The 22971-nt window shown below is 41.2% G+C and overlaps 1 protein-coding gene and 1 long non-coding RNA gene across 2 annotated transcripts in view; both read right to left on the reverse strand.

The window, feature by feature from the left end:
- The window catches only part of LOC139421744 (uncharacterized), a 261838-nt gene extending 239237 nt beyond the window's left edge, over positions 1-22601 (reverse strand). Inside the window, exon 1 of the long non-coding RNA XR_011635677.1 lies at positions 22528-22601. This is a non-coding gene — a long non-coding RNA (uncharacterized lncRNA). The remainder of the gene's footprint in view (positions 1-22527) is intronic.
- LOC139421794 (NLR family CARD domain-containing protein 3-like) lies at positions 6775-21044 on the reverse strand. The gene is made up of 10 exons (XM_071172914.1): positions 20962-21044; positions 19711-19737; positions 14757-14873; positions 14415-14499; positions 14059-14281; positions 11891-13682; positions 11458-11631; positions 9124-9297; positions 8564-8610; positions 6775-8058 (listed from the first exon to the last, which is right to left on the reverse strand). The coding sequence occupies exons 1-10, from the start codon at positions 21042-21044 to the stop codon at positions 7529-7531; spliced, it is 3252 nt and encodes a 1083-aa protein (XP_071029015.1). The 3' UTR covers positions 6775-7528.
- Positions 22602-22971: the final 370 nt, after the last annotated feature.

Consider the following 22971-nt stretch of genomic DNA (forward strand, 5'->3'; position numbering starts at 1 on the left):
TTGAAACTGGAGCAGCAGCATGGCCAGGTGGACTGGGGACAGCAAGGAGTCATCATGTCAGGTAGTCCTGGGGCATGGTCCTAGGGCTCAGGTCAGTTGAAACTGGAGCAGCAGCATGTCCAGGTGGACTGGGGACAGCAAGTAGTCATCATGTCAGGTAGTCCTGGGGCATTGTCCTAGGGCTCAGGTCCTCCGAGAGAGAGAAAGAAAGAAAGAAGGAGAGAATTAGAGAACGCACACTTAGATTCACACAGGACACCGAATAGGACAGGAGAAGTCCTCCAGATATAACAAACTGACCCTAGCCCCCCGACACATGAACTACTGCAGCATAAATACTGGAGGCTGAGACAGGAGGGGTCAGGAGACACTGTGGCCCCATCCGAGGACACCCCCGGACAGGGCCAAACAGGAAGGATATAACCCTTCCCACTTTGCCAAAGCACAGCCCCCACACCACTAGAGGGATATCTTCAACCACCAACTTACCATCCTGAGACAAGGCTGAGTATAGCCCACAAAGATCTCCGCCACGGCACAACCCAAGGGGGGGGGGCGCCAACCCAGACAGGATGACCACAACAGTGAATCAACCCACTCAGTTGACGCACCCCCTCCAGGGACGGCATGAGAGAGCCCCAGTAAGCCAGTGACTCAGCCCCTGTAATAGGGTTAGAGGCAGAGAATCCCAGTGGAAAGAGGGGAACCGGCCAGGCAGAGACAGCAAGGGCGGTTCGTTGCTCCAGAGCCTTTCCGTTCACCTTCCCACTCCTGGGCCACCTTCCCACTCCTGAGTCTTCAGTAAAGACTTAAAGGTTGAGACCGAGTTTGCGTCTCTGACATGGGTAGGCAGACCGTTCCATAAAAATGGAGCTCTATAGGAGAAAGCCCTGCCTCCAGCTGTTTGCTTAGAAATTCTAGGGACAATTAGGAGGCCTGCGTCTTGTGACCGTAGCGCACGTGTAGGTATGTACGGCAGGACCAAATCAGAGAGATAGGTAGGAGCAAGCCCATGTAATGCTTTGTAGGTTAGCAGTAAAACCTTGAAATCAGCCCTTGCTTTGACAGGAAGCCAGTGTAGAGAGCCTAGCACTGGAGCAATATGATCAGATATTTTGGTCCCAGTCAGGATTCTAGCAGCCGTATTTAGCACTAACTAAAGTTTATTTAGTGCTTTATCCGGGTAGCCGGAAAGTAGAGCATTGCAGTAGTCTAACCTAGAAGTGACAAAAGCATGGATTAATTTTTCTGCATCATTTTTGGACAGAAACTTTCTGATTTTTGCAATATTACGTAGATGGAAAAAAGCTGTCCTCGAAATGGTCTTGATATGTTCTTCAAAAGAGAGATCAGGGTCCAGAGTAACGCCAAGGCCCTTCACAGTTTTATTTGAGACGACTGTACAACCATTAAGATTAATTGTCAGATTCAACAGAAGATCTCTTTGTTTCTTGGGACCTAGAAAAAGCATCTCTGTTTTGTCTGAGTTTAATAGTAGAAAGTTTGCAGCCATCCACTTCCTTATGTCTGAAACACATGCTTCTAGCGAGGGCAATTTTGGGGCTTCACCATGTTTCATTGAAATGTACAGCTGTGTGTCATCCGCATAGCAGTGAAAGTTAACATTATGTTTTCGAATAACATCCCCAAGAGGTAAAATATATAGTGAAAACAATAGTGGTCCTAAAACGGAACCTTGAGGAACACCGACATTTACAGTTGATTTGTCAGAGGACAAACCATTCACAGAGACAAACTGATATCTTTCCGACAGATAAGATCTAAACCAGGCCAGAACATGTCCGTGTAGACCAATTTGGGTTTCCAATCTCTCCAAAAGAATGTGGTGATCGATGGTGTCAAAAGCAGCACTAAGGTCTAGGAGCACGAGGACAGATGCAGAGCCTCGGTCCGATGCCATTAAAATGTCCCACGTTACAGGGAGAATCTGGTCCGTCTGTCTTCATTTCAGTAGTTATTATTCTGAAACCTCTCCTGACGGTGTCCAGGGTGTTTCTTCTCTTCCTCTAGTCCCACTTTACAGGGAGAATCTGGTCCTTCTGTCTCCATTTCAGTAGTTATTATTCTGAAACCTCTCCTGACGGTGTCCAGGGTGTTTATATCTTCCTCTAGTCCCACTTTACAGTATTATTGTATTAGAACCAAAACTATAGTGTCTGTTAATGTATTACTGGAGAATATGGGAGACCTCATGTCTTCTACCAGTGTTATACCTCAAATATCACTGTTGTTGATAACACACCTTACCAACATTATTCACTGTTGTTGATAACACACCTTACCAACATTATTCACTGTTGTTGATAACACACCTTACCAACATTATTCACTGTTGTTGATAACACACCTTACCAACATTATTCACTGTTGTTGATAACACACCTTACCAACATTATTCACTTTGATAACACACCTTACCAACATTATTCACTGTGATAACACACCTTACCAACATTATTCACTGTTGTTGATAACACACCTTACCAACATTATTCACGGTTGTTGATAACAACAGTTATTCACATTTGTCTTCCTATTTCCACAAATTGTCACAAATGTTATTTGGCACTTAATATGCTCTTATTATAGTCATTTCTTTATTGAACCTTTTGAGATGGAAAACAGTTTTTTATTTTAGTTACTCATTTGAATGTGTTCTTTATGACAGAATGTTAGAATGTGTTCTTTATGACAGAATGTTAGAATGTGTTCTTTATGACAGAATGTTAGAATGTGTTCTTTATGACAGAATGTTAGAATGTGTTCTTTATGACAGAATGTTAGAATGTGTTCTTTATGACAGAATGTTAGAATGTGTTCTTTATGACAGAATGTTAGAATGTGTTCTTTATGACAGAATGTTAGAATGTGTTCTTTATGACAGAATGTTAGAATGTGTTCTTTATGACAGAATGTCAGAATGATGGGAAGTTTTAGTTATGAATATAAACTGGTAATAATGTAGTGGCCAATCTTCATTGTAAAAGGCCCAACATGTTTCTGAAAATATTTCAGTTTGACTTGGATGTATATTTGATGTGGTTGAAAAACTATCAGCATTTATGAATCTGATAAAGAGGCACCTTAACAGACGGCCTCTAACTGAGCAGTGTAGTCTATAGGTTATACACTGAGTAGACTAGATATTATTCTAACTGAGCAGTGTAGCCTACAGGTTATACACTGAGTGGACTAGATATTACTCTAACTGAGCAGTGTAGTCTATGGGTTATACACTGAGTGGACTAGATATTACTCTAACTGAGCAGTGTAGTCTACATGTTATACACTGAGTGGACTAGATATTACTCTAACTGAGCAGTGTAGTCTATAGGTTATACACTGAGTGGACTAGATATTACTCTAACTGAGCAGTGTAGCCTATAGGTTATACACTGAGTGGACTAGATATTACTCTAACTGAGCAGTGTAGTCTATAGGTTATACACTGAGTGGACTAGATATTACTCTAACTGAGCAGTGTAGTCTATAGGTTATACACTGAGTGGACTAGATATTACTCTAACTGAGCAGTGTAGTCTATAGGTTATACACTGAGTGGACTAGAAATTAAGGACACCTTCCTAACATTGAGTTCCGCAGGGATGATGACCCATGTTGACTCCAATGCTTCCCACAGTTGTCAAGTTGGCTGGACGTCCTTTGGGTGGTCGAACATGAGCGTGAAAACCCAGCAGTTTTGGAGTTCTTGACACAAACCAGTGCGCCTGGCACCTACTACCATACCCCGTTCAAAGGCACTTAAAACTTTTGTCTTGGTCATTCACCCACTGCATGGCACACAGACACAATCCATGTCTCTATTGTCTCCAAGTTTAAAAATCCTCTTTTAACCTGTCAAGTCCCCTACAAGTGACATCAATAATCTTTCACCTGGATTCACCTGGTCAGTTTGTCATGGAAAGAAAGGTGTCCTTAATGTTTTGTGTAAATTACACAATAATTATATATTTATGGATTGTTATATGTATCCTATCCACATCACTAGCTTCTCTTTATTCAACCTGCCATCTACCCACCTGGGGACTGAGGGTTATGAGAGAACCCCCACATCACTAGCTTCTCTTTATTCAACCTGCCATCTACCCACCTGGGGACTGAGGGTTATGAGAGAACCCCCACATCACTAGCTTCTCTTTATTCAACCTGCCATCTACCCACCTGGGGACTGAGGGTTATGAGAGAACCCCCACATCTCTAGATTATCTTTATTCAACCTGCCATCTACCCACCTGGGGACTGAGGGTTATGAGAGAACCCCCACATCACTAGCTTCTCTTTATTCAACCTGCCATCTACCCACCTGGGGACTGAGGGTTATGAGAGAACCCCCACATCTCTAGATTATCTTTATTCAACCTGCCATCTACCCACCTGGGGACTGAGGGTTATGAGAGAACCCCCACATCACTAGCTTCTCTTTATTCAACCTGCCATCTACCCACCTGGAGACTGAGGGTTATGAGAGAACCCCCACATCACTAGCTTCTCTTTATTCAACCTGCCATCTACCCACCTGGGGACTGAGGGTTATGAGAGAACCCCCACATCACTAGCTTCTCTTTATTCAACCTGCCATCTACCCACCTGGGGACTGAGGGTTATGAGAGAACCCCCACATCTCTAGATTATCTTTATTCAACCTGCCATCTACCCACCTGGGGACTGAGGGTTATGAGAGAACCCCCACATCACTAGCTTCTCTTTATTCAACCTGCCATCTACCCACCTGAGGACTGAGGGTTATGAGAGAACCCCCACATCACTAGCTTCTCTTTATTCAACCTGCCATCTACCCACCTGGGGACTGAGGGTTATGAGAGAACCCCCACATCACTAGATTGCATGTTCTGCAGCCTTGTAAAGATAAGGAGTTGATGACTGGGAGGCAGGTTGGCATTTATTGTCATGAATCTTGACCTGGAGGCAGTTCAGCATAGTGGTCACTAGCTGGCACAGGCACAAAGTAATAAAATCAGATTTTAATCCTAACCTCAATCCTAACCACACTGCTAATCCTTCCCCTAAATTAAGACCATAAAACAACATTATTTTCCACAGCCAATTGTGACTTTGTAGCTGGCATATCTAGAGGAAATCACACAGTTCTGCCTCCAGGTCAAGATTCATGACAAACATCAACCTGCCTCCAGGTCAAGATTCATGACAAACATCAACCTGCCTCCATGTCAAGATTCATGACAAACATCAACCTACCTCCAGGTCAAGATTCATGACAAACATAAACCTGCCTCCAGGTCAAGATTCATGACAAACATCAACCTACCTCCAGGTCAAGATTCATGACAAACATAAACCTGCCTCCAGGTCAAGATTCATGACAAACATCAACCTGCGACTGGCAGAGGCAATGAAGAATCGATAACCAAACTGTTTTCACAAGTAACAATGAACAGGCTTTTTCTTGTTTCAAGTATGTTTAATTATGAAAAGTACAATATATCCTTGTATACTTGTACAACTATGGAGCATATATATATATATATATATAATTGTACAATTTGTTATTCAACATAAAAAACATAGAACAAATGATCACATTGGTATTTTAACGGTGTTATTGTAAGAGTTTAAATGTTTAAACAGAGGATCCATCTAAAACAGTATAAAACAAGATGATAAACAGAGGATCCATCTAAAACAGTATTAAACAAGATGATAAACAGAGGATCCATCTAAAACAGTATAAAACAAGATGATAAACAGAGGATCCATCTAAAACAGTATTAAACAAGATGATAAACAGAGGATCCATCTTAAACAGTATAAAACAAGATCATAAACAGAGGATCCATCTTAAACAGTATAACACAAGATCATAAACAGAGGATCCATCTAAAACAGTGTAAAACAAGATCATAAACAGAGGATCCATCTAAAACAGTATGAAACAAGATGATGAACAGAGGATCCATCTAAAACAGTATAAAACAAGATCATAAACAGAGGATCCATCTAAAACAGTATAAAACAAGATCATAAACAGAGGATCCATCTAAAACAGTATAAAACAAGATGATAAACAGAGGATCCATCTAAAACAGTATAACACAAGATGATAAACAGAGGATCCATCTAAAACAGAATAAAACAAGATGATAAACAGAGGATCCATCTAAAACAGTATATAACAAGATGATAAACAGAGGATCCATCTAAAACAGAATAAAACAAGATGATAAACAGAGGATCCATCTAAAACAGTATAAAACAAGATGATAAACAGAGGATCCATCTAAAACAGTATAAAACAAGATGATAAACAGAGGATCCATCTAAAACAGTGTAAAACAAGATGATAAACAGAGGATCCATCTAAAACAGTATAAAACAAGATGATAAACAGAGGATCCATCTAAAACAGTATAAAACAAGATGATAAACAGAGGATCCATCTAAAACAGTATAAAACAAGATGATAAACAGAGGATCCATCTAAAACAGTATAAAACAAGATGATAAACAGAGGATCCATCTAAAACAGTATAAAACAAGATGATAAACAGAGGATCCATCTAAAACAGTATAAAACAAGATGATAAACAGAGGATCCATCTAAAACAGTATAAAACAAGATGATAAACAGAGGATCCATCTAAAACAGTATAAAACAAGATGATAAACAGAGGATCCATCTAAAACAGTATAAAACAAGATGATAAACAGAGGATCCATCTAAAACAAGATGATAAACAGAGGATGCATCTAAAACAGTATAAAACAAGTGCAGTATGTTCTGAGAATGTTACTTTAACGTCAACTCATAACGTCACACTATAACTTCATGGGAGTCTTGTGGAAAGACTGCATGTTGTTTTGGGGGGATTGAGTGACGTCTTCATCAACATTTGCAGAATATTCCTGTAATATTTGTGTGTGTCTGTGTGTCCAGTGTGTGTGTGTGTGTGTGTGTGTGTGTGTGTGAAGAGTGTGTGTGTCCAGTGTGTGTGTGTACAGTGTGTGTGTGTGTACAGTGTGTGTGTGTGTGTGTGTGTGTATCCAGGGTGTGTGTGTCCAGTGTGTGTGTGTGTCAAGTTTGTGTGTGTGTCCAGTGTGTACAGTGTGTTTGTGTACAGTGTATGTGTGTGCGTCCATTGTGTGTGTGTGTGTGTGTGTGTGTGTGTGTGTGTATCCAGGGTGTGTGTGTGTGTGTGTCCAGTTTTTGTGTCCAGTGTGTGCTTCCAGTGTGTATGTGTGTGTGTCCCCGGTCTGTGTCCAGTGTGTGTGTGTGTCCAGTGTTTGTGTGTCCAGTGTGTGTGTGTCAAGTGTGTGTGTCAAGTGTGTGGGTGTCATGTGTGTGTGTGTGTGTGTATGTCATGTGTGTGTGTATGTCCTGTGTGTGTGTGTGTGTGTATGTCCTGTGTGTGAGTGTTTGTGTCCAGTGTGTGTTCAGTGTGTGTTCAGTGTGTGTGTGTGTGTTCAGTATGTGTGTGTTTGTGTCTGTGTGTGTGTGTCAGGTTATTATTTACAGGGACACTGAGGAGTCTTCGACAAAAACCCCAAACCCTGGATAGAGGGGCTCAGTGAATGTGGATGTGAATGTGTTCAGGTGGGTCAGTGTGTCAGAGGAGGCTCTATAGAAGGACAGAGTGCCGGCTGGCCAGTCCAGATACACTCCTACTCTGTGGGGGCTGGAGGAGGGGACGTCTATAGTAGTGAGATTATTATTGTGCCTGGCAGTGTAACTGTTGTCAGAGCAGAACAGACTCCAGGACTTGTCATTCCATCCAAGACAACAGTCAACACCCCCTCCTCTCCTGCTAATTCCTTTACATGTCACTCCTATAACAGCCCCCATTATCCCACTCCACTCAACCTCCCAGTAACATCGCCCAGTCAGACCCTCTCTACACAGCACCTGGCTATGGTCCTCAAATCTCTCTGGGTGATCAGGATACGGCTGCTTCTCTGTCCTCCATGTCACCTTTCTGTTCTCCTCAGACAGAGAGAGTTGTCTGTTTACTGTGTTTAGGTCCAGTGTGAAATCACAGACATCTGATGGATGAAACCAGACACAATATTAGAAATCATCATCATTCACATTAGAATGTTATCTCACTTTTCACTAATTCATTTAATGTAGATGTTTCTAGGTATCAAAAGGAGAAGTTAAGGTAACTTGAGACTTGTTGAATGATCATATGTTATACTGTATGGTAATATAAAACACACTTATTCCCATTAATTACACACGCACGCACACACACACACACACACACACACACACACACACACACACACACACACACACACACACACACACACACACACACACACACACACACACACACACACACACACACACACACACACACACACACACACACATACACTGTCAAAGCAACTCTTTGTAAACTTTGGTGTCCCTGATTTCTGCTTCTGTAGAACGACAGCTGATATTTAATATGACCAAGTAAGTAATGATGGTGGTCTTTGACTTTGACTTAACTTGAATTAAGACTTATTCTTAGTCATATTCTTCACAGCAGTCAAAACTCACATTTTCTAAGCCCAGGTTTCATTCTGTTCTCTCCACCATGTTCCACACTGTAGCGGTAAGCAGAAGAACAGACAGTCATTGAGGGATACACCTGAACTCACACACACACACACACACACACACACACCACACACACACCACACACACACACACGCACACACACACTGGACACACACACACACACTGGAGACACACACACACACACACACACTGGAGACACACACACACACACACACACACACACACACAGGCCACACAGTTCAGTGTGTGTGTCCAGAGTGTGTGTGTGTGTCCTGTGTGTGTGTGTGCGTGTGTATGTCATTGAGAGATTGTCACTGGACACACACACACTGCACACAATCCGGACCCTCACACACAGAGGAAACACACACACGCACACACACACACACACACACACACACACACACACACACACACACACACACTGGACTCACAGTCATCATATAACTTTGTCGAAGTGACGGTAAGAATGTTTGTCTTAACTAGCCTGATAAGTCAAACATGTCTGATATGAACATTGACATAAACCCTCTACATACTTGAGTTTCTCCAGTCTGCAGTGTGGATCCTCCAGTCCAGCAGAGAGCAGTCTGACTCCTGAGTCTCCTGGGTGATTGTAGCTCAGATCCAGCTCTCTCAGGTGTGAGGGGTTTGACCTCAGAGCTGAGACCAGAGAAGCACAGCCTTCGTCTGTGACTAGACAGCCTGACAGCCTGCAAAGAGTCAAATCATATTAAAATCACACTGCTATTCTTTGGTGGTGAAAATACTGGCAGTATATTTTTTCAACATTTTCAGATACATCAGTGTCCTGAAACCTGCCATGTCTATTCATAAATGAATGGTTCATTATTAGAAATGACAAATCATAAAATGAAAAATGTAGATAGAAACATGTATAGTACAAATATTATAGTAGACTGACCAGACCAGTTTAAAAAGCAGTATCAGTCAGAAGACAGACAGTGAGGAATCAGATTTAGATTGTATTGAGTATACAGTCCACACCATATCTATTTAGACAGTGAGGTATCAGATTTAGATTGTATTGAGTATACAGTCCACACCATATCTATTTAGACAGTGAGGTATAAGATTTAGATTGTATTGAGGATACAGTCCACACCATATCTATTTAGACAGTGAGGTATCAGATTTAGATTGTATTGAGTAAACAGTCCACATAGATCCCCTGAACCAAGTGTTCACTCAAAATGACACAACGTCTATGTTCCAGTTCAACAACGTTTACTAAACTGTATTACCACAATGCATGGTTACCATGACACTCAGGCCAAGTCCATCAACACTGACGCTCCCAGGTGTACTAATAACAGAGTAATATCACCGTAATGACAGAAATATAGGGAGACTTAAAACATGAACTTAACAATCTCCCACTTCTTTAAAGACAAATAAAACAACTAAATAATGAAATGTCCCGAGTACTATTTAAGTTCTTCATTACAAATGGGTTGTGTGACTCAGTTTATATTTGTGTTAGTCTGCCACTTTCCATTACTGAGTGCCTTTAGGAACACAAGACCTGATGCTCCCTTTGTAGTCAGACAGTCAGCAAGCTGCCACTTTCCATTACTGAGTGTCTTTAGCAGCACAAGACCTGATGCTCCCTTTGTAGTCAGACAGTCAGCAAGCTGCCACTTTGTGGTGGACCAGGAAAACAGCTTTGAGGTGTGGAATCACAGTTGTAGCGAAGGTCTGTGAGCCACCCCAGATGAAGTCATCAACATGACAGGCAAGTACTCCAGTCAAGCCAATAGAAAATTGCAGGATCCACTTGTGACGTTTCTCCACCTGTACTCAGCACTGTTGCCTTGACTTTGCTGTACCAGTAGAGTGATGTCAGCAGCAATTTGAGTGACTCTGAGGTACATGTCAGTGAGTCGTTTGGGAGTTGTTTAGCAGCCAGCTCCTCTAAACCTCTAGCCACTAGATGAGTCGTTTGGGAGTTGTTTAGCAGCCAGCTCCTCTAAACCTCTAGCCACTAGATTAGTCTTTTGGGAGTTGTTTAGCAGCCAGCTCCTCTAAACCTCTAGCCACTAGATTAGTATTTTGGGAGTTGTTTAGCAGCCAGCTCCTCTAAACCTCTAGCGGTTTAGACCAGCGGTTGCATAGAGGATACATTTATCTTTAATTCTGTGAATAACATCTTTTATCAATGTTTATTGTGATATTAGTAATGAAATCAAAACATTACTGCATGTAACGTGCCAATGTAAACTGAGATTTTATATATATATATATATGCACATTATCGAACAAAACACACAATACATTTATAACATGATGTCCTATGAGTGTCATCTGATGGAGATAATCAAAGGTTAGTGATTCATTTGATCTATATTTATGCTTTTGTGACTGTGACAAATCGCTGTGTGTGTTTTTGGATTTGGTGGTGATCTAACGTGAATATATGTTGTGTTTTCACTGTAAAACATTTTAAAAATCGGACACGATGGGTGTTTAGCTTTCATTTGCTGTATTGGACTTGTTAATGTGTGAAAGTTAAATATTTCCCAAAAATGTGTTTAGAATTTCCCGCGCCACCTTTTCAGCTGAATGGGGGGAGGTGCACCTTTAGAGGGACTCCTAGGCATAACAAGATAAAATAAGTAAGTACTTACATTTGTAAAAAATTTATGAAAACATTTAAATAAAAGGTGACATTCTGTACTGTCTCATAATATGAAACATTCTATCTCAAATCCAAAATGCTGGATAATAGCACCAAATGTAAAACTGTAAGCTTCACTGTCCAAACACATATGGTGTGGACTATGTGTGTCTGGTAAACACATGTGGATCTGGTGACCAGTTATCACTTGTTGACCAACTACAGGACTACTGACCTCAGAGTCTCCAGTTTACAGTGGGGATTCCCCAGTCCAGCAGAGAGCAGCTTCACTCCTGAATCCTTCAGGTCATTGTTACTCAGATCCAGCTCTCTCAGGTGTGAGGGGTTTGACCTCAGAGCTGAGACCAGAGAAGCACAGCCTTCCTCTGTGACTCCACAGCCTGACAGCCTGACAAAAAGATCATCATGACTTCACAAACACACTGTTAATTTAACACCAGTAGTGTAGAAGGACGATGGCAGATGCATTTGGTTTATTCTCTCAAAAAACAAAGATTAATCTTCCGTCTCCTAGAATTGTATGGTCACAATGTTATACTAATGTGTTTTTCAATATAATATTAAATACATATTATAATACATATTTTTCTCTAAACTGAATATTTCTTCCTGATGATTAGTTCTTAAATGTCATTGTATTTACTCACAGAACAGCTCTGGAGGCTTTGACCACTGGCAGCAGCCTCAGAAGACCTTCCTCTGATCTGGAGTATTTCTTCAGGTCAAACACATCCAGCTCCTTTTCTGAAGTCAGCAACACAAAGACCAGAGCTGACCACTGTGCAGGTGACAGGTTGGGTTTTGAGAGACTTCCAGATCTCAGGAAGCTTTGGATCTCCTCCACTAGAGAATGGTCATTCAGTTCATTCAGACAGTGGAACAGATTGATGCACCTCTCTGGAGAGGGATTCTCCCTGATCTTCTCCTTGATGTACTTGACTGTTTCTTCATGGCTCTGTGAGCTGCTTCTTGTCGTTGTCAGTAGACCTCGTAAGTGCTTCTGATTGCACTCCAGTGAGAGGCCCAGAAGGAAGCGGAGGAACAGGTCCAGGTTTCCCGTCTTAGTTAGTAAGGCTTTTTCCACAGCACTCTTGTAGAAAGCAACTGCAGGCTTGTCTCTGAACAGTGCAAAAAAGTTCCTGGGCGTTGATTGCAGTTTGTCCATTAGATTCTCATTGTTGTTGATGAATGAGAGGAACACATAAACAGCAGCCAGAAACTCCTGAATGCTCAGATGCACAAAGCAGTACACCTTGTCCTGGTACAGCCCACATTCCTCTTTAAAGAGCTGTGTGCACAATCCTGAGTACACAGAGGCTTCATTGACATCAATGCCAGCCTCTTTCAGGTCCTCTTCATAGAAAATCAGATTGCCCTTCACAAGCTGTTGAAAAGCCAGTTTTCCCAGTGACAGAATGCTCTCTTTATTCCAGTGTGGATCTGTCTCTTCCTTCCAAAGATACTTTTCATTCTTCTGTTTGGTATGAAACACCACAAGGTGTGTGTACATCTCAGTCAGAGTCTTGGGCATCTCTTCTCTTTTATGTTTCAGCATGTGTTCAAGGACTGTTGCAGAAATCCAACAGAAGACTGGAACGTGGCACATGATGTGGAGGCTCCTTGATGTCTTTATGTGTGAGATGATTCTGCTGGCCAGGTCCTCATCACTGAATCTCTTCCTGAAGTACTCCTCCTTCTGTTGGTCATTGAACCCTCGCACCTCTGTCACCTGGTCAACCCACTCTGAAGGGATCTTATTGGCTGCTGCAGGTCGGGTAGTTATCCAGAGGAGAGCAGAGGGAAGCAGATTTCCCTTCATGAGATTTGTCAGCAGAACATCCACTGAGGTTGACTCTGTGACGTCACAACAGATCTTGTTCTTCTGGAAGTCTAGGGGCAGTCGGCACTCATCCAGACCATCAAAGATGAACAAAACTTTGTACTTGTCATAGTTGGAGATTCTTGATTGTTTGGTTTCCATTGAGAAGTGATTGAGAAGTTCAATGAAAGTGTGTTGGTCCGCTTTCATCAAATTCAGCTCCCGAAAAGGGAAGGAAAATACAAATTGGACATCCTGATTTGCTTTTCCTTCAGCCCAGTCTAGAATGAACTTCTGCACAGAGACTGTTTTTCCAATGCCAGCGACGCCCTTTGTCAGCACAGTTCTGATAAGTTTGTCTTGTCCAGTTAAGGGTTTGAAGATGTCATTACATTTGATTGCAGTCTCTGGTCTTGCTTGTTTCCTGGTTGTTGTCTCAATCTGTCTCAGCTCATGTTCATTATTGACCTCTCCTGTTCCACCCTCTGTGATGTAGAGCTCTGTGTAGATCTTATTGAGAAGTGTTGGGTTTCCTTGTTTAGCGATCCCCTCAAATACACATTGAAACTTCTTCTTTAGATTAGATTTGAGTTCACGTTGGCAAATCACAGCAAGCTCATCTGAATGAAGAAATTCCACAGAGGATATTAATATTACGTCTGTTTTAATGTCTACAGTATTGTAGGACTGTTATAAAGTCTTAAATTATAACAATTTATTCTCTTAACTGACTGTATCAATGTGTAAATGTTTTCATAATGCATTATAGACTGGTGTGATTGATTATATTATTATTGGTATTATTGATGTTGTCTCTCTCTCTCTCTCTCTAAATTAATCAACACAACACATCCCTGCTGCTACTTGATGAGGTCACTTGGTGTTGTGTTCAGGCTGCTACAATATCATTGAGTTACACAGCTACTTTAGCTGTACTTTAGCTACAGCTTTTAAATGTTATAAAACAGCATTCAACATGAGGCAGACAGCTCTTACATTTCTCCAGTGTGTCAGCAAGGAGCTTCTGGTTCATTTTCCTCAGGATGTGCAGTGTGATCTTCAGAGCCCCCTCTCTGGCACTGCTCTCCTGCTTCTCATCTTCAGGGTCCACCACTTCCTGCTTCTGACTCTCAAAGCCTTCTGGGAGTTCTGGACTAAGAATCCTCTTGAACGTCTTCAGCTCGTTCTTCACAAATGTCAGAATTTTCTCTTCAAGCAACTGAAATAAATCAAGTAAATAAATAAGTTAAGCAAGATACTAAATGCTTTCTCATTAACACATTAATGAATGATTGACAGATCAACTTTACTTGAGGTAAACAAAAACAAATGTACATAACAGGACCACATACACTGAATATGGAGGCCAGGTCTGTTTGATCACTCTGGGAAGACTGACCACTGAGAATCTCTGACTCTGATCTCTTCTGTTGGTTTCTGTGGACAAAACATGGACAAAACATGAGATTACATCTCCTCATCCAGGGAGTACACACACACACACACACACACACTCACAGTCACACAGGGAGGGAATGTTGTGTTTGTTTAATATTGTTTTAGGACTATGAAAATTGACAAAATGATTAGCCTATGGATTATGAAAACAACAACACTAAATGGGAAAATGGGAGAGAAATGACTAAAGACAGTGTTGTTTAACTCACTGACCATGACCCATGAGTTCTTCTTACCTTTGTTCAGTAGAAAAGTCTCCCTTTCTAAACTCTATAGGATAGTCCATAGACCGGTCACTCTTCATGGACACACAGCTAGGTACAGGGGAGGCTGGACTCTCCTGCTTGATTGGACTTCAACACAACAGAGACAAACATTACATCTCTCATAAACTCTGAGCTCAGATGGGGAAACATAAGAGTTTCCTTCCAAAACGCTGCCCATCCATTTTCATAAATGTTCGTAAATTAGCTTTTATTGTTTAAAGTAGTTATTTTTATGTTAAGTTATGTTTTTTGCTTTAAAAAAATGGCTAAATAAGAGTACCTGCTTCTATAAACCAATGAGGACATGGCACGTGGGTACCTGCTTCTATAAACCCATGAGGAGATGGCACGTGGGTACCTGCGTCTATTAACCAATGAGGAGATGGCACGTGGGTACCTGCTTCTATAAACCAATGAGGAGATGGCACGTGGGTACCTGCTTCTATAAACCAATGAGGAGATGGCATGTGGGTACCTGCTTCTATAAACCAATGAGGAGATGCAGTGCGGTCTGCGTCACACATAGAACTGACTTCTAGACGCTTGTTGGCTTGCTCGAGCAGTGTGTCATTTATAATTACGAAAATAATTTGCCGACGCGATGTAGTCAGCCTGTCAGCCCCGCTAAAAGGCTGGTGTCGTTACTCTGCCTTCTCCGGGGGCATGTTGAGGTAAATTTACTAACCGGGAGGGTTGAATTATGTAATTTATTAGAGGGCTGGACACTGTAACAAACTCCATCGTTATTCCCCAAGATCACCTCAGCCAACTCTGCGCGTAACCGGACAATATCCTTGGCGCCACACCGAACGTGGACGCGGACAGTTCTGTACGGGGACGCGGACAGTTCTGTACGGGGACGCGGACAGTTCTGTACGGAGACGCGGACAGTTCTGTACGGGGACGCGGACAGTTCTGCAGGGGGACGCGGACAGTTCTGCACGGGGACGCGGACAGTTCTTTACGGGGACGCGGACAGTTCTGTACGGGGACGCGGACAGCTCCAGAACGCGGACGCGGACATCTGTACGGGGACGCGGACAGTTCTGTACGGAGACGCGGAAAGTTCTGTACGGGGACGCGGACAGTTCTGTACGGGGACGCGGACAGTTCTGTAGGGGGACGTGGACAGTTCTGTACGAGGACGCAGACAGTTCTGTACGGGGACGCAGAAAGTTCTGTACGGGGTTGTGGACAGTTCTGTACGGGGACGCGGACAGTTCTGTACGGGGACGCGGACAGTTCTGTACGGGGACAGTTCTGTATGGGGACAGTTCTGTACGGGGACGCGGACAGTTCTGTACGGGGACGCGGACAGTTCCAGACCGCGGACATGAGCCGTGCAACACAATCAACTAAACCCAGTCTTTACAGTGGGTTACATTAGTAATATTAATTTGTTATTATTATGTAAAACAAAAATTCTACGTTTTTTTTAGAACAATATGTTGAGATCTGGGACCATATCCACAAAGCATCTCAGAGTAGAAAATTGGTCGTATAAGTGCTGAGAATAAAGACAGTTTACACTTATGGGTATAAATTAAAGCTATGCATGAAGTCTCTAGTCCCACCTAGTCGGCAGATATTTAGGACACCTCGTGAGCTGTCCTAAGTAGTTAAGAGTTAACAGCAGGTGTCTTGATAATACTATAGAATAATGCAGTGAATCAGTGGTTCCTGTTCCACATGTAATTGCTTTGTAGTAGTTAAAATAATGTTTTATATTTCTATATGATCAATACATTAATAATATAGACCTACATGCAACAGTATGTCTTGTGCTTTTGGCAATGAGTTCTGTATAATAATTATGTATAACAAGTGATACCATGTATAACTGCATAGCAATTTGTCTTCATTTTGGCAGATTAACTAATTATCTTATTTCTGAAGATTAACTCAGGTTGGAATTGGAGCTGTGACCAAAAGGTGGCTGGTTCGAATCCCGGGCCGGGAGCTGGAAAAATAATAATGTAGACCTACATGCAACAGTATATCTTGTGCTCTTGGCTATGATTTATGTATAATAATTATGATAAGTCATACCATTTATATCTGCATAGCATTGTCTTCATTTTACCTCAGGTTTTCGCTCAGCGGCTAAAGAGTTGGTGCTGTGGCCGAAAGGTGGCTGGTTCAAATCCCGGGCCGGGAAAAAAACACCAGAAGTGATCTGATGACTGGAAGGCTGCATGATTCACATCCTCTAAACATTAACCTTCCGTTGATCAGAACTCTAGAGGTTCTTCATCACTGAACCCAAATATATATATAATTATCAAAGAACCATCAGACCTAGATCTCTGAAATTTTAGAAACCGTTTCTAGAGCTTAATTTGATAGTGCACGATGAGTTATTTAGCTCTAGAGGCCGAGAAACAGCCTTATGCATTTGAAATAAGTTCAATTCATTTTGACCATCGCGAAAATGATGACATTTGACACGCCCAATTTTTCAGTTTTTGATTTGTTAAAAAAGTTTGAAATATCCAATAAATGTTGTTCCACTTCATGATTGTGTCCCACTTGTTGTTGATTCTTCACAAAAAAATACAGTTTTATATCTTTATGTTTGAAGCCTGAAATGTGGCAAAAGGTCGCAAAGTTCAAGGGGGCCGAATACTTTCGCAAGGCACTGTATATGGCAAATGAACATAACATCCTGATTTAGCACTTTCAATACTTATATATGGCATTTGGACATTTCTTATGCCATTTGGCCATGTTTCACTGACTTTTGACTTCCTATGATTATACACTGCTCAAAAAAATAAAGGGAACACTTAAACAACACAATGTAACTCCAAGTCAATCACACTTCTGTGAAATCAAACTGTCCACTTAGGAAGCATCACTGATTGACAATACATTTCACATGCTGTTGTGCAAATGGAATAGACAACAGGTGGAAATTATAGGCAATTAGCAAGACACCCCCAATAAAGGAGTGGTTCTGCAGATGGTGACCACAGACCACTTCTCAGTTCCTATGCTTCCTGATATTTTGGTCACTTTTGAATGCTGGCAGTGCTTTCACTCTAGTGGTAGCATGAGACGGAGTCTACAACCCACACACGTGGCTCAGGTAGTGCAGCTCATCCAGGATGGCACATCAATGTGAGCTGTGGCAAGAAGGTTTGCTGTGTCTGTCAGCGTAGTGTCCAGAGCATGGAGGCGCTACCAGGAGACAGGCCAGTACATCAGGAGACGTGGAGGAGGTCGTAGGGGGGTAACAACCCAGCAGCAGGACCGCTACCTCCGCCTTTTTGCAAGGAGGAGCAGGAGGAGCAATTCCAGAGCCCTGCAAAGTGACCTCCAGCAGGCCACAAATGTGCATGTGTCTGCTCAAACAGAAACAGACTCCATGAGGGTGGTATGAGGGCCCGACGTCCACAGGTGTGGGTTGTGCTTACAGCCCAACACCGTGCAGGACGTTTGGCATTTGCCCGAGAACACCAAGATTGGCAAATTCGCCACTGGCGCCCTGTGCTCTTCACAGATAAAAGCAGGTTCACACTGAGCACATGTGACAGACGTGACAGAGTCTGGAGACGCCGTGGAGAACGTTCTGCTGCGTGCAACATCCTCCAGCATGACCGGTTTGGCGGTGGGTCAGTCATGGTGTGGGGTGGCATTTCTTTGGGGTCCGCACAGCCCTCCATGTGCTCGCCAGAGGTAGCCTGACTGCCATTAGGTACCGAGATGAGATCCTCAGACCCCTTGTGAGACCATATGCTGGTGCGGGGTGGCCCTGGGGTCCCCCTAATGTTAGACAATGCTAGACCTCATGTGGCTGGAGTGTGTCAGCAGTTCCTGCAAGAGGAAGGCATTGATGCTATGGACTGGCCCGACCGTTCCCCAGACCTGAATCCAAGCACATCTGGGACATCATGTCTCGCTCCATCCACCAACGCCACGTTGCACCACAGACTGTCCAGGAGTTGGCGGATGCTTTAGTCCAGGTCTGGGAGGAGATCCCTCAGGAGACCATCCTCCACCTCATCAGGAGCATGCCCAGGCGTTGTAGGGAGGTCATACAGGCACGTGGAGGCCACACACACTACTGAGCCTCATTTTGACTTGTTTTAAGGACTACATCAAAGTTGGATCAGCCTGTAGTGTGGGTTTCCACTTTAATTTTGAGTGTGACTTCAAATCCAGACCTCCATGGGTTGATAAATTTGATTTCCATTCATCATTTTTGTGTGATTTTGTTGTCAGCACATTCAACTATGTAAAGAAAAAAGTATTTAATAATAATATTTCATTCATTTCAGTGGTTCCATATATTAAGGAAGTGATAGAAGCCTTTTTGGTTCTAGAAGGAACCTTCTGTTCTAAGAGTGTATAATAATAAACATGTTGTTCTTCTGATTATTTAATTATCTACATCATGTTATTTCACGTTCTCCCTTTGGAGCACAATATCATGTTGTTAAATAATAATCCTAAATTGGGCGTGGCTATAAATTGGGCATGGCTATAAATTGGGCAATTGAAGGCATCTAGGGTGTAATATGTGTTCAATGAAAATGAACATTGTATGCAACGTTGTAGGCAACATTATTGACAAGGGACGTGATGCCTGCTATGCCAAAGCTATTTAGAGTTGTTAAAACCTGTTATGGCTGCTGTCCCTGTACAGGGATCAACATCAGCGGAAATTTCAGAGCGACAACTAATAGTACTCGATACAACTCAAACTTTCATTAAAACACACATGCAGGGTACTCAATTAAAGCTACACTCGTTGTGAATCTAGCCAACATGTCAGATTTTTAAAATGCTTTTCGGCGAAAGCATGAGAAGCTATTATCTGATAGCATGCAACCCCCGAAATACCTAAAGGGGACGCAAACAAAGGAATTAGCGTAGCCGGCGCTACACAAAACGCAGAAATAAAATATAAAACATTCATTACCTTTGACGAGCTTCTTTGTTGGCACTCCTATATGTCCCATAAACATCACAATTGGGTCTTTTTTTCGATTAAATCCGTCCATGTATACCCAAAATGTCCATTTATGAAGCCCGTCTGATCCATGAAAAAGCACCTTTCCAAAACGCAACGTCATTTTTTTAAATTAAAAAATTTGCCTAGAAACTTTGCCAAAACACTTCAAACTACTTTTGTAATCCAACTTTAGGTATTTGTAAACGTTTATAATCTATCAAAATAATCGATCAAATTGATCACGAGGCGATCTGTATTCAATAGCAGCAAGTCTTGAAATCATGGTCGATATTCTCTCTTTTATAACTTCCCCGGTGTACCCGATGACAGGAAGTGCCTATTTCTCATTTCACCAAGGATTAACTTCAACCCAATTGCCAAGACTGGCGACATCGTGTGGAAGCTGTAGGCACTGTAAACTGGGCGCTATCTATTTTCCCTTGCCATAGACAATACAGAGACTGGCGGAAGGATATTTTTTATTTTTTTTTGTGAACAGTTTTCCTTGGGATTTTGCCTGCTAAACACGTTATGTTATAGTCACATACATTATTTAACCAGTTTTATAAACTTCAGAGTATTTTCTATCCACATATACTAATCATATGCATATACTATATTCCTTGCATGAGTAGCAGGACGTTGAAATTTTGCGCGATTTTTAACAAAAAGCTGCGAAAATTCGCAGCCTCCTTAAAAGGTTTTAACTTAAACGTGTGTGAAGAGTGTGTTGATATAACGGTTATATTGTAAAAAATATGCATTCCATTATATTAGCAATAATTAACAGCAGGCAAAGTGGTCGTGTCATTTGAAAATTCGATCAAATGTCTAGCATTGCAATGAGTACAGTCAGGGTGCCGTGGAACCCCTGCAGTACCTCCACAGACCCCGGATTGAGAACCCTGATTTAGCAGATGCTCTTATCCAGAGTGATTTACAGTAAGTGCTTTCATCTTAATTAAGATAGCTAAGTGAGACAACCACATATCACATTCAAATATACAAGATACGAATATTCCATTCCAGCTAAACATTGGATATATAGCGTTTTGCAATAAAAAAATAAAAAATATATAGCCATCTAAAATCTATTTGTTAAAAATCTGAGAACAGTAATATTGAAGGTACCCATAAGCAACCATTTCTGATTAAAAAACAAATGTGAACATTTTGGAAATAAACTCATAATAATGATATCAAAAATTGTCATCTCACCTCTTAGCTTTGGTATCATGTTCCCCAGAGACACTCATTTTAGAGGCAGGGCCCCCCTCCCTTCTCTCCCCAGAGACACTCATTTTAAAGCACTGACCCCTAAACAGAGATCCAGCATGTTAGTTGTGGTTAACACAGTAATTCTTTAATGTCAATTGTTATCATTTATTCATTTTCTCTTATAAACATTTACTAACAGACAGAAACAATCAGATGATTTAATGCAATCACATGAAAACGTAGTTGTGACATTTCATCTCCATTGTAACAGTCTGTAATAATAATAAGTCACTGTTTGTTAAGGTAGTTCTAGACAGTACAACAACAATAATAATAATAATAATAATAATAATAACAAGTCACTGTTTGTTAAGGTAGTTATAGACAGTACAGCAACACAAGGCCATGTCTCACACTTGTTTTTATTCACCAAAAGTGGCTGTTTATTGTCTTTCAGTCTGTTCTTTCTTTTCTAAACGTATCTGAGAATGTAGACAGAAAGGCTAAAACTGGAGTGATTGATCTGAGGGGAAATTATTGATCCATTCAGAACGTTTATTTGCAATAAGTAAGAGATTTTATATTGTGTAAAGTAGACTATGTTATAATGTATAGTAGTGGGTTGTTAGTGATATGTTATATTATGTAAAGTAGACTAGGTTATAATGTATAGTAGTGGGTTGTTAGTGATATGTTATATTATGTAAAGTAGACTAGGTTATAATGTATAGTAGTGGGTTGTTAGTGATATATAGATGTTATATTATGTAAAGTAGGCTAGGTTATAATGTATACAAGCAGTTTGTTAGTGATATGTAGATGTTATATTATGTAAAGTAGACTAGGTTATAATGTAGTAGTGGGTTGTTAGTGATATGTAGATGTTATATTATGTAAAGTAGACTAGGTTATAATGTATAGTAGTTGTTTGTTAGTGATATGTAGATGTTATATTATGTAAAGTAGACTAGGTTATAATGTAGTAGTGGGTTGTTAGTGATATGTAGATGTTATATTATGTAAAGTAGACTAGGTTATAATGTATAGTAGCAGTTTGTTAGTGATATGTAGATGTTATATTATGTAAAGTAGACTAGGTTATAATGTATAATAGCAGTTTGTTAGTGATATGCAGATCAAGGTCTATACCTCGGCTACAGCCTACATATCATAGATGACCAGTCTAAACCTGTTCAGATCAGTTCACATAATGTTATAGTCCTACCAGTAGCAGGACAGAGAATGTACTGTATATAACCTACATATCATAGATGACCAGCCTAAACATGTTCAGATCAGTTCACAGAGACCATCAGGTTTGTCAGAATGATAAGTGATCATAGCTCAAACCTACTCTGACTATTTAATGTCTGACATCGACTAACCTTATAATAGTGTGTAGAAAGCCAAGACCAACGAGAGTTTGCCCATCTTTCCTACGTCTCAACACATTTATCTGACTTCTAATGTACTGAGAAATATGTGTCACAGTTTCAACAGCCATGTTATAACTGCGTAGGCTACAAACATACTTTTAATTTCATATGAGGAAATCACATAACTTACAGTCACTGGTGCAGACGCCTGTTTCCTTACAGATGAAGTAGCTTTCATAGACAACTCATTCAACCAGCCTAAACAACAGTAAATATAAGATGTCAATCGGTCAAAGGACATGAAAGAGGAATATATATATATATATATATATATTGTTACAGATGTAGGATCTTCATTTGTGACAGTTTACTGAAGCAGAAAAATTATTATTAAGACAACTCTAAATCAACACTTAATGATATTATCCTAAAATCCTTTCGCAGGGAGGTCAACACCCTACGGGCAGCCTGTGCTGTTAATATAGTTGAAAACAGCAGGCAGGGAGGTCAACACCCTACGGGCAGCCTGTGCTGTTAATATAGTTGAAAACAGCGGGCAGGGAGGTCAACACCCTACGGGCAGCCTGTGCTGTTAATATAGTTGAAAACAGCGGGCAGGGAGGTCAACACCCTA

Source organism: Oncorhynchus clarkii, chromosome 12, assembly GCF_045791955.1.
Source record: "Oncorhynchus clarkii lewisi isolate Uvic-CL-2024 chromosome 12, UVic_Ocla_1.0, whole genome shotgun sequence".
Classification (NCBI taxonomy): Eukaryota; Metazoa; Chordata; class Actinopteri; order Salmoniformes; family Salmonidae; genus Oncorhynchus; species Oncorhynchus clarkii.

Coding starts and splice junctions, on each gene's coding strand:
- LOC139421794 (XM_071172914.1), bottom strand. CDS start 21,044: ATGAGTGTCTCTGGGGAGAGAAGGGAGGGGGGCCCTGCCTCTAAAATG. Junction 14,874..19,710: donor AACAAAGAAGCTCGTCAAAG/GTAATGAATGTT, acceptor GTTGTGTTGAAG/TCCAATCAAGCAGGAGAGTC. Junction 13,683..14,058: donor TGCTGACACACTGGAGAAAT/GTAAGAGCTGTC, acceptor TTCTTCATTCAG/ATGAGCTTGCTGTGATTTGC.